The 12,722-nt window shown below is 48.3% G+C and overlaps 1 protein-coding gene across 1 annotated transcript in view; it reads right to left on the bottom strand.

The window, feature by feature from the left end:
* Positions 1-349: 349 nt before the first annotated feature.
* LOC106654021 overlaps positions 350-12,722 on the bottom strand; it is a 28,709-nt gene continuing 16,336 nt past the window's right edge. The window contains exons 2-3 of the mRNA XM_014373709.2: positions 11,932-12,576; positions 350-4,175 (exon numbers count right to left, since the gene is read on the bottom strand). Of these exons, the coding sequence (XP_014229195.1) occupies positions 1,804-4,175; positions 11,932-12,576 (3,017 nt within the window). The 3' untranslated portion in view covers positions 350-1,803. The remainder of the gene's footprint in view (positions 4,176-11,931; positions 12,577-12,722) is intronic.

A 12,722-nucleotide genomic window follows, 5' to 3' on the forward strand; every position in this document is an offset into this window, starting at 1 on the left:
CTTTTTTAAATCACCTCTTTCGTTCGTTTTACACTGCACATAATAGTAATAATAATAATATCCGAAAAAAGGACAACGAAAAAAATCACAAATGTACTTTTTTGATAAAACTTTTTCTCACTCCTCTTACCGCTTGACTAAACACTCATTGACAAATTTTATTTCTCTTCCTTTCAAAGATATTAACCACATATGTAATAGCAGTAATAATAATAATAATAATAATTCATAATTACAATGGTAATAATAATAGTGATAATAATCAATCAATAACCAATAAAGTTAATATTTAGCATCATAATGGTAATAGTGTAAAAATTACAAGTGCAAACAATAATAGTACTAATAATAATAATAATAATGATAATAATAATAATAATAATAATAATAATGAAATCATCAAATTTATAATACAAAATACAGCGACAAATTTACAAGTTTCACGCAAATACCTCGGGGCGTAATAATTTTATTATATCCGAAAATGTTCTCGACTGGCCACTATAGAAATGAAAAAAATCGAATCTCATTCCCCTCCCGGTGACGCGCTCGAGCCACATATTGAGAACCGCGTGTGGCGTGTGCTATCAAAAATTACAAGACCAAAAAAAAGTACACGTCGCTCGTGCAATTTTTCAATCGACATATATAATTACAGTATGTTTGATACACGTACTAGTTTACCGAATCAATCAACCGTAAGCCTAATCACTAACGATATTACGAATGCATGATGATGATGATTAAAAAAATAAATAAATAAAATCAGCCGTGTCTTCGCGTATACGTCATCTCCTCGTCCTCCTCGTACTCCTCGTCTCTCGGACTACATTTATAATAATATACATAATTTTTTGTAATATATTTGTAATATATTTTTTTTTATTCTCACTTTCGTTCGTCCGATGCATACTCGCTCTCTCACGCTCACACGCAAACGCACAGCAACTTTTTCACATAGTTTATGTATTATATATAATATTTATATATTTATATATATAGTATACTATATTCATCTACATATATAATCATCTGTTATGGTTCTGTCGACTATGATATACTTTTTTTTCTCCCTTCTCTCATTCATCTCGCGTCGGATGCGCGCTTCTTCTCCATTCACGCACGTTCGTAAGTACCCACGTACTTTTTTATCCTACGTTTTATATTTATATATGCATTTTTGAAGGTACGCGAACTCGAGCTTCCCAGTACACTGGTAACCATAAATATAAGATTTGTTTGTTTGTTTATTTTTTTTTTTGCAAATAGATATAGTAAGTGAACGATGTACTATATATATATCGAGCGACGAAAAAGACGATCGCGCGTCGCGTCGATTTCGCAAAGTCGTGTTCGTTGCAAGTATCGTTTTCTGAAAAAAATCAACGCGCGCCACGCTCTCGAACTTCGATCGTCGTAGACTGGCCATAATCGTTCGCCCCTCGTAAAAATCATGCACGTAATCGCGCGAAGGGCTGACAGGAGCTGTTTCAGAGCTCCGTGCCTCGATGCAATTATACTTCCTATACTCGCGAAGTTACTTTTGGTTCTCGTTGCCTATCATACGTACATACATTTATTTATTTATTTATAAATATGCGTTACGTTACGTTCTGCACTTTTTTTCTCTTTCTCTATAAAATCGTCCAGCCGGTTTCCCATATATAGACTTCAGTAGACCGGATAGGGCGGCCGATGATGCGGCCAGATGAGCGACGTCGTCGTAGTAGTAGTCGTCGGCGCTAGAATCGGCATCGACGATCCTCCAGGCTGACTCTGCTGCGGCTGCGTCGCCGGCCACGATCAGGTGTCCTTCGCGCTCACCGACGACGAGTCCTCGTCCTGGCTGCCCGGATACGACATGACCCCACCTCCGCCGCCGCCCATCATCTTCTGGCCCTGCTGCACGGCCATCACGCACTTGCGCATGTGCTTCTCCAGGGTACTGGGCACCGAGAACGGCATGTCGCAGAAGCGACACTTGTACGTGTCCTTGCCGTGCCGGCCGTGAGTCTTCATGTGCCTCGTCAGCTTGGAGCTCTGGGCGCAGGCGTACGTGCACAGCTCGCACTTGTACGGCTTCTCGCCGGTGTGCGATCGCCGATGCACGGTGAGATTCGAGCAGTTCTTGAACACCTTGCCGCAGAACTCGCAGGTGTCGTTGCGTCCGTGGCCGCGCTCCTTCTTGATCATCTGCGGGCTGGCCTGCTGCAGGCTCGCCTGCAGACTGTGCAGGCTCTGGGCGCTCACCGCCTTGGCCGCGGCCTTGCGATAGTCCGCCGTGTCGAGGTAGTGCGCGGCGGCGGCGCCCAGCGGCCACAGGCCGAACTCGCTGGGCACACCGGCCGCCCTGGGGAAGGGGCTCTGGCCCGAGAACAGATTCGCCGCGGCCTTGAAGTTGGTCGGCGACAGCGCGCTGCTGTCCTTCTCCTTGTTGTTGTTGAGCGTGTGAGTGGGTTGAGCGAGCGAGTTGGGCTCGTTTTTCCCAAAGTGGCCACCTAACGAGCGATGATGGTGGTGGTTCTCCTGGAGCGCCTGGCGATAGGCCTCGTTGTACTGCGCGATATTGCTGAGTCCGATCTGCTCCATTATGTCGCCCACGAGGCTGATCTTGCCCGGGTCGACGCCGATCTTGCCGTCGACGTCGTTGAGCTGCGTCTGCGTCGTCGACAGGTCCTCGGGCGTGTTCTCCTCCTCCTCGGGCTTCACTATCATGCCGTCCTCGTCGAGGTCCATGTTCTCGTCGCAGCTGCTGGCGTCGTCGTCGTCGGGCACCGTCTCCACGCTGCCCTGGGGGCTCATCGGCTCCTGGTGCTCCTTGTGCATGTGTCGCTTGAGCTCGCCGTAGCCCTGCAGCTCGGCCTCGCAGATCTGACAGCGCAGCAGGCATGTCTCGGCCGAGGTGTTGACGTAGTGGGTCTTGCGGTGCTTGACCATGTTGCCGTGGAAGCGGAACCTCTTCTCGCACACGTCGCAGGCGAAGATGGCGAGGTCGCCGATCATCTGGCTGCCGTCGCCGCCGCCGATTATGGGGGTGGACGTCGTCACCGGCGGCGAGGTCTTCTCGCTGTCCGTGGAATTGTTGTTGTTGTGGTGTCGTTCGCCGGGCAGCGGACTCTGCGCGTAATTCACCGGCGGCGTCGTCTCCTTCGTTGACTGCTCTCGTTCTCTCTGGTCTCGTTCTCGTTGTTCACGTTGTTCTCTCTGCTGCTGCTGCTGTTGTTCTCGATCCCGCTGTTCCCGCGGGCCGGGACTCGGCGCCTCGACGCCGTTCTGGGCATTACCGCTACTCACTATCGCAGCGCCACCATTGTTATTATTATTGTTACTCGCTACCTGGACCGAGGCGTTATTCGGAGCCGCGCCTAAGGACGTATTAGCGAGGCTCCTTAGGCGCGCCGAGTAAAAATCCAGGTTCGTGTCCAACGGCGGCGGGGCTCCGGCGGGGCCGCCCGGGTGCTGGGCCTGGGCCTGCTGCTGCTGCTGCTGGGCGCGGGCCGCGTGCTGCGCCGCCGAGGTGAGCTCGGCGAGATTGGCGATGTTGCGCGCGTTGTTCAGAGAGTCGATCGAGCTGCGCACCAGCGAGTCGCCGAGTTGGAGGCCGTCGATGCCGCGCAGCGGGTCGCCGAGGCTCTGCAGATTGCGCGTCGCCTGCTGCAGGTCCTGCATGCCCCGGAAGCCCAGGGGATTGATCCCGAGGAACTCCGGCCTGAACATCGGGGGAACCGGGAAGCTGCGATCCAGGTTGTGGGGTAGCCGGAGGAAGCTGCTGAGCGGATCGTTCAGTGGTCCTGTAGTTATTTGAGCTTGTTGTTGCTGCTGCTGTTGGCGATTGCTGCCGCTGGTATTATTGCCACCGGCTCCCGTGCTGCTGCCGCCTCCCGACGAATTCGCCGCCGAGGAGCTGCCCGTCGACTTGCCGCTGAGGTTCAGATGATTCAGCGGGCTGAGGTGGTGGCTGCCGCTGCTGCTCTGCGACGAGACCGGATGAGGGCCGCCGCCGGCCAGGGTGGGCGTGGGCGTCGGCGGCGACGGCGCCGGTGTGTTGGACGACGAGCTCGCCGACGAGTTCATGCTGTAGAGCCGGATGCCGTGCTGGCTCTGGACGTGCTGCACCAGCTCCCAGGCCGTGGAGGAGCGCGCGCCGCACTGCGTGCATCGCAGCCACTTTGGTTCTGCAACAGGGGTAAGAGAAAAGGTTTTCTTTTATATATTGTAATATAATGTATGATGTTTAGAAAAAAATTGATTGCGTATATGAGACAATTTATAGTATATAGGGAGATGTAAGCGCGAACAAAATTGAGTTTCTGCAACGAGAAGAGAAATTTTATTTACGAACTTATATTTACATGTACTATTTACACTTCTCACCTGTAGAGAGAAGAAAGGACATTAAATGTTCGTTGTTACACGTATCGTCCCTATTGCTCAAGTCAGCGATCGAGAATGATCTCACAATTTTGATGTGCATATTACCATAGCTGACGTATACGTCGGCTGTACGTACTGACAATTTGAAAATCGCGGTAAACCAATTAAAGAAATGACAGTTTCTTTACACGTATATTTCCGAGATAAGGGAAGATGATAAATCGATTGGCTTATTATAGTTTTTAAACCCTCTAATATACCGTGTACGAAATCGTCTTCCTTACTCTCGCTCTCCTTTATCTCGATTGAATTCGGAATTCAAACCGCGCCTGGTCGCCGCGTGGTCTGCGTCAAATTGCCCGTCTGCCTTGGGAGTAGGAGAAAAATAAGAAGAAGCAAAAAAAAAATAATAATAATAATATCCGCGACGACAAGCTGCTACTGCTGGTCGACACGGCTATCATTGTCGACGCGACTTCGACAACGTTTCGTCTGCGGGGGTTGAGAAAAGGAGAGAAGCGAAACTGACCCTTAACGACTTTTCTCTCTCTCTCGGCCGTGTACGGGTTTTGAATTTCAATGTTTTTCATCCGGAATATCAGATTTTCAGCCATTTTTCACGCTCTCGTTGTCTCGGACGGCGATCATCCTGTGGTCTCCTTCTTTCTTTTTTTTTTTATTAATTCGAGTCGAGCCCCCCCGTGTGCGATACTTTGTCACCCCCGTCGGCGCACACAGTCGTGTCAGCCATACGATCGACTTCCCTCGGGCTCGTATGCAACAGCAGCAGTATACCGCGCGCGCGTGGCGTATATAGATATTTTAGACTTTTTTTTTTGCAACGGCACAGCCTTTGGAAAGAAAGTAGATACGAGCGAGAGAAAAAAAAAAGGCCGAAGGTAATAGCTAACGGATGCTTTACACGACCTCGAAACATATTCGAGATGTGTTATAACGTCGGCCGCTGTTGCCGCTGCTGCCTATATATACATATAGCGCGGGATATCTTCAAAGTGGTGGTATAGGCGGTGGTGGTGGCTGCTGGCCCTGCTGCTGCTGCTGCTGCACAACGAGGGCGCCTACTCAAAAATTTATAGCCGCTGCGCGCACAGAGTATCTATGTGGCACAACCACCAGCAGTAGCATCGGCACTGCTGCTGCTGCTGCTCGTTGAATCAGTTAATGCTTTTAATCGGATTTCCATGCCACCGTCGTCGTCGTCGTCGTCGTCGTCGTCGTTGCGCCGTGATCGAGTTTTCGAGCTCGCGCCGCGCGACCCGACGAATCAATGAACCGATTGCGGTCGGAGTAACTGTGTAAGTGTGTGTATGTGTGTACGAGCTGTCATCGAAATAGGGCTATGTATCTGTCTTTTTTTAATTCCGATGCGACAACCCAATTTTTTCCATCGACGTATTTTAATAATCGAGCTTATTTCGAGGTCCCGGGGAATCTAATTTTTTTTTAATTTATCGATAGCCTTTCCTTTCTCACGATTAATTAAAAACTTTTTGATCTCTCTCGCGTGTACACGACGCTGGACTGCGCGGACGATAATGGACGAAGGCCAATTCACAATGGCTTAGAAATCGAACTCGAACGAATTTTTTCGTATCGTTATTGTTAGTCGGCTGCTGCTGCTGTCTATAGGAGTAAAGCGAATTGCGTCGGCAAATATTCGCGCGCGCAAACGAGTAAATGCAAAAGAGGTACCGTTTTTTTTCCTTGCTTTGCTTTGCTTTGCTTTTTTTTTTTAACCAATGGCTTCCGGACAACAATGGAACGACTACTGCCGTACGAAACTTTTTTACTCTACTGTCTCTCTGTCGCATCTCTCTCTGCTTGTCTTTGTCTACTCGGGAAGTTCCTCGGCTAGCGAGAGAGAGAGAGAGAGAGAGAGAGAGAAAGTCAGTCGCTTTAAATGACCTGTTAAGACGAAAAACTTTTTCCTGTGCCCCAATGCCCGGAGATGAGACGAGCAGCTCTCGGGCGCGCCTAGGAAAGGTTCTGCAAGTTGTATAAGCTCGTTGAAGTTTTCGATCGTTTTCCTGTTTCTCGCGGCGGCGGCGGCGGCCGTAGGAAGTTAAAGGGCAAAAAGGGAGCAGAGAGAGAGAGAGAGCGAGCGAGAGAAAAACAAAAGGGGACGACGAGATCCCAAGATCGGGCTAATTAAACGGGCATTTCTGATTTTTTCGCGGCACAAAAGGTCGAGGAACTTTATATATATTATATAATGCACGAGGAGTAGTTCATTAAAAACAATCGATGACATAGACTCGCGCCCACTACTACCACCGCGCCGGCAGTACGCCTTGTTTTCCACTTGTCTGAGCGCGCGCTTTATGTACGCGGCTATGCATATGCTGCGGGGGAGAAGAGGTATTATATATAATATCCACTGGCCCCGAAAAATGAATTGTGTGAGTTATTTTCCGGCGCTTCTTCTTCTCTCGTTTTTTTTCTCTCTCTCACCCGCTCACTCACTCTTTGCTCGCTTGCGGAAGTCAAAAATATTGCCGACTTCCCCGGGCTCGAGGGGGTGTCTGTGCTTCTCTATCCGACGCGCCGAGAGAGATAAGAAAGTGCCCCGTGCAGATGTGTATAGACACACACACACAAGCAGACATAGACCTTCACATAATAAAGGTGTATCGATTCACACGAGCTCTCTCTCTCTCGACTTTCGAGTCTCTTTTCATATGCAAACTTTGCGGGTGGCCATCCGTTATAGGATTATATATTATATTTTCTCGCTTGCTACTTCTTCTTCTCTCTCTTTTTTTTCGTCTTTTTCTTCTTCTTCTTTCAGAGCGCGCGCAAATCCGTAATTTCTCTTTCGCCGAGGATACCGAAAAAGAAGTCTTCTTCGTCACCCCCTTCGAGCGAGATCGAGATTCCCTTGGCGAAAAAAAAGCAAAAAAAAAAAGAACTACACGGAATCTATCCGGGGCAATCGTCGAGTCTCATGCGTAAAGTGACCAGGCCATTTATCGAGTTAGAGCTCTCGCGTATACGTTGTATAATGCATAAACCCCGCACGACGATGGGAGAGCCGTTTTAGTTCCGAAATTGCGCGTGATGCCTCCTCATATAATACACCGCAAGTCTGCTGCTACTACCGCTGCTGCGGCACTCGAGCGTCAAATCGTTTGGAAATCGTCCTCATCGTCGTTGCTGCATTTACCATTGTGTCTGTGTCGTCGCACCGTCGGCAATGGGCATATCATCGGCCCTGGTCTCCTTTTGGTCATTGGTCGCCCGTAGTAGTAGTAGTAGTCTGCGACGGAAATACGGCCTTTCCGAGGGCCTCGAACTCTTTCACGCCAGATTTCACATCGAGCCCCCGCACACAACGATATATACGTGACGCACTCGAACACATCCCAAGTAGTAGTAGTACTAGTAGTAGTGGTGGTGGGGGTCCGTTAAAAACTGCATCGAGCGTAATAATTGATACGCTATTTTTTTGCTGCTGCTGCTGCTGCTGTCACGAGTCAAAAGTATTTTTTCTCTCTCTCTCTGTCGACAAAGTGTACCACTACTCATATAATACAACCGAAGCGTACTACGGTGGATATACACAGTGGACGCTCGGGGCAGACAAAGGCTCGTCCCTTGTACCGTTGCGACCCGTGTTGCGCCAGACTGCGACAATATTAAAATATCGATTGGCTGCTGTCGCTGTTACTGCACACACATACGCGTACACGTATGCCACGTATGCACTTTGTATCGCGATACGAGAGCCGGTGTGGACTCGTCGGTGCGTAAGAGAGAGAGAGGCTGTGTCGTGTAGCAGGGGCTGCTGCTGCAGCTTATGCACACCGCACATTCACCGAATCTCTTTTCAGGTATATATACTGTATACACGTCGTACACGGGGCAGAGAATTATTTTACGATTACGTGGCTTATCTACACTTTGATGCTCGCGCGCGTGTATGCGCGCACGGACCGTGGTCATGGTATTCTTTTCTTTTTTTTTTTTTTTTAATTTTTAATTGCCAAAGCTGTCAAGTGCGAGTATAGTACGATCCGCACGTGTGTACGTCATGCGTGTATAGTTCATTTCGTTCATCGTTATTATCATCTTCTCCGCTGTTGTTATTTTTTTTTTCTGTTGTTGTTTTGAAAATCGATTTGCGGCGTCTCTCGTAAAGCGACGATACATACACGACGACATTGTGGTCACTCTCGGGAGAAACACACATGTACGAGCGCGAGCTTTTATTATCGCGCATTGGTCAGAGCAGAGTTATTTGCTCACACACATATACATAAGCACGTGAGAGATAGCAGACCACAGCTAAATGACCGATTTGTTCGCTCTGCGGTTTGTGCTCGCGTATATACACGTGTGCGTGTAAGAACGATGAGTAAAAAAAAAACACGTAAGAAGACAACGACGACTGTTTTTTTTTTTTTTTGCTTCACTCCTTTTCTCGCGCTCGTGTTTATGTTACATATATACGCGCGGCTCCGTCCGAAGAGTCAAATTCACGTTGTTGTTGTCGTGTCTGTACTACTACTGGTACTATTACTACTAGGTGTCTGTATACACGGGTATGCAAACTTTACCGAGGCTATACACAGAGAGAGAGAGAAGAGTACCACTGCTACATGCGCGCGTGTAAACTTTTGCCAGCATATAATATACTCTTTTAGAAGCGTCGGAAAAGTCGGAGAGCCCAAGCGCGAAAAAAAAAGAGAGAAAGAAAGAAAGAAAGAAAAGAGAGAGAGAGAGAGAGAAAAAGTCGCCGTGTTTTGTTTCGAGTTTTTCCAAGGCAATTCCCAAGCAATTTCGTTTGGGTGGTGTATATCAGTAGCTCTCTCTCTCTCTCTTCTACTCCACCTAGCCGCGGGCTAGTTTCAAGAAACGGCGTGCGAGCGTTTTTTTCTTTTCTTTCTCTCTCTCTCTCTCTCTTTCTTTTTTTTTGTTTACGACGAGCAATACAGACGCGCGCGAGGGTGCAGAAGAACAGAAAAAAAAAGAGTCAGGCCAAGGATAAGCTTTTTCTCTTTTGCCTCTCGCTCGCGCGCCTCGCAAAAAAAAAGGTAAAATTAATATTCGCAGCTTGACAGACACACACACACATCGCGTCATTTTTGCCTATGTGCTTGTATCTATATATACAGCGCGTGCATGTATTTATGCATAAGAGAGAGCCGCTCGTGCGCAGATGTTGCCAGGACAGTTTGATTCTTTCTTTATCTTTCTTTTCTTTTTTTTTTCTTTTTTGGCACGAGCGAGGTGCGAAAGCTTTGTACATATATAGCACGTAGGACCATTATTGCGATTCGTTCGCCGAAAGCTCTCTGTCTCGCTGGCAGAAAATATTTCTCCGCGCGATGAATTTATATAATGCAATCGAGTGCGCGAACAATGTAATTATGTATCGAAATTTCGAGCGAAAGGTGTGTGTAATATTACACCGACGACGACGACGACGAAGAGGGCAACAAAAGCACGCGACACTTTATTATATAAAAGAGTCTCTCTGAAAAATCATATTTGTCATATCAGTGTCGAGGCATCTCTCGGAGGCAGCTTGGACACAATGGGAGTTCGTACGTATGTATATGGGTAACGCGAGACGTCACTTTACGTCCATCTCAGGCGTTTCTTCTTCTTTTCCTCCAACAGCAGCAGCAGCAGCAGCAGTGACACAGAAATATATCTCGCGATCGAATCGTTTATAATTCATCGTCGCTTCGTTGACTCATTTAAAATCGTGCACCGCGAGAGAAAACTCGTAACGGTCGTTTCTTTACATTCAATTTTTATACGTATATAAGAAAAAAAAAAGTGTAACAGAATTGTGAATCAAACGCGTGCGAGGAGTGTGCCTCATACACATCCCGATGTTATGTATATACAAAAAAACTATCCATATAAATACGCGTGCGTCGCGAGCCGAGCGCGTGTTAGCTATCTGCATATTTATGCGAAGCGAAGGGGGGAGGGCACACGTATACTACCGAACAATGGCACGCGCGATTCTAATTGAGCTTTTCGGCGTATAAGTAAGACAACGACGACAAAAAATAAGCAGACAGAGAGAGAAGACCCCGCAGCATCCGCGTCTTTATATATAATAGCGAGCGCACGAGCTGCAAAAAGGGTTGAGAAGGAGATGATATACACGTATATACGTGCACGCGACGGTGAAGGGGTCATCGTCAAGGTGTGCGTATGTATATATAGTATAGGCGCGTGTGCACACGCACGGGATGACGATTAAGGTTTTAGACTCTCGCGCGTCCCTGTCTGTGTATCTTCTCTTATATATACCTATACGGCGATGATGATAATCATAATAACGTTCACGAAAGCGAATCGACGCCACGCGAGAGAGATTTTTGACTGCCCTAAACGAGCTCGTTAAGTTGCGGTGTGATTTTATGATTGATCTACTCGCGAGAGACAATGAAGAAATCGCGTGGACGAATGTCATCGATGAAATGCGGCAATAAATATAAAAGTGATAAAAAACGAGCAGGAATGAAAAAAGTATGCGTGACCGGTGCATCGATTACTTTATGCCCCTGTGGGTGCTTTAAAATTCAAAAATCCGATTCTACGCGTTGTGTTTTACTACTACTACTACAACTATTGCAGTCCGTCCGTCCGTGCGGTACGTGTCACCCCCCGCGATCATACGTTGTACTACACGCATAAAGGCACACCGCTGCTGTGTCCAAGCCCGAAAAACAGGCAGGGGTCGTCGTCTACCGTTCCAAAACGACGGACGAGCTGGGGGAGGGGGTTGGTTGGTTGGTTGGTTGGTTGCGTCGATGGCAGTGAAAATTGTTCGGACTCGTTGAACCAAATGTATCATTGTGCGTATTGTAAAACGCGCGCGTACTGCTCGACGGTCGCTTTTTTGCTGTTAACTGCTCCGATATCGTTCCGTACATATATGTACGCGTCTTAATTTCTGTCCAACAGTTCGCATACAACATGCGCTGCTGCATTATATTTACACGTATGTCTGCAGTAACGTTTTAACGACCCTTTTCTCGCTCGTCCGAAAAGTTTCGTCAAACTCGAGAGTCTGTATAACTAAGCTTCGGAGCGAGAGCAAAAAAAAAAAAAAATACGGGTAAAAAAAAGGAAAGCATATATACTGGCCTCGATGAATATATTTTCTCGAGCTGGTATATAGAGAACGTGCCACCCGCGTTTTTCCGCGCGTGTATGCAGTGCGGTGAAAAGGGAAAGTTGCCTCTTTCGCCTCGAAGCCATCACCATATACACTATATACATATACGCGATTAGAGCAATACACAAGTGTGCTTGTGTGTGTGAGTGTTTGTAGGTGCACGCGAGCAAGCAATTACCGCTCGCCGAAGCGCCGGTGTACAGGTCGGGGCTTCGTTTAATCGATAGCCCGCACGTACACATCGTAAATATTGCACTCGCACACATAAAGACACGTAATGCGTATGCACACGCGATGATCAGCCACGAGACAGCGTGGCATATAATACACGCGATTTGCACTTTGGTTTTCGCTCCCTTTAAGAAACGTGTATAAAAGATCAGAAAATCACTCACCGTTACTGATGGTATTCGTGTCGGCGTCCACGGACTCGGTCTTGGGCTTCTTCAGCGCCTCGATGCAGTCCTTGTCGTCCTCCAGGCTCGCGTCCTGTCCCGTTCTTCGCTTGGGCGTCGAGCTCGCATTAGCCCTCAGCTCGATCGGACTTCCTCCCGACTCGCCGCTGTGATGATGACTACTACTGTGATGATGATGATGATGATGATGATGATGGGACGTGGGCGGACTGTCGAGCGCTCGGGCCGACGACGAGCGTTTGATGATGGGCGCCGAGATGCTCGGCACTGCCGTCAATTTTTCCGTACTCGACGCGCCGCACGTGCCACCCGTCGTTATCGTCCCCGTGCCCTGTGTCGTTGTGGGGTCACCAGCACCACCAGTTTTGAGACCTAGAGCGTCCTCCGGGTCCGAGTCCTCGGGCGCGTGATTCGCCAGCGCCGAGGGACTCTGGCAGCCGGGCAGCGAGCTCCGGCAGTGATTGACCTTGTGCTCGATGAAGCGCACGATGTGTTCCAGCGGATAGGAGGCCCTGCAGCCGCCGCAAGTGACGAAGTCCAGGCTCGTGGCGACGTTCGTGGAGCCAATGCCGCTACCGACGACGACTCCACTGCCGCTGCCGCCGCCGCTCTGCGATGTTTCCGCTGCAATAATAAAGAAGAAAAATTAGAGACGCTTGATTAAAGTCAATTGGATGCTTTATATATTTTATTTTATTATCATCTGGGCGAGAGAGAGAAGAGTTTTTCGGGGTGAAATTGCGAGATTTTGGCCCTTATTCGCTGCTGGG

This window comes from Trichogramma pretiosum, unplaced genomic scaffold (assembly GCF_000599845.2).
Source record: "Trichogramma pretiosum strain Unisexual culture from Peru unplaced genomic scaffold, Tpre_2.0 scaffold61, whole genome shotgun sequence".
Lineage (NCBI taxonomy): Eukaryota > Metazoa > Arthropoda > Insecta > Hymenoptera > Trichogrammatidae > Trichogramma > Trichogramma pretiosum.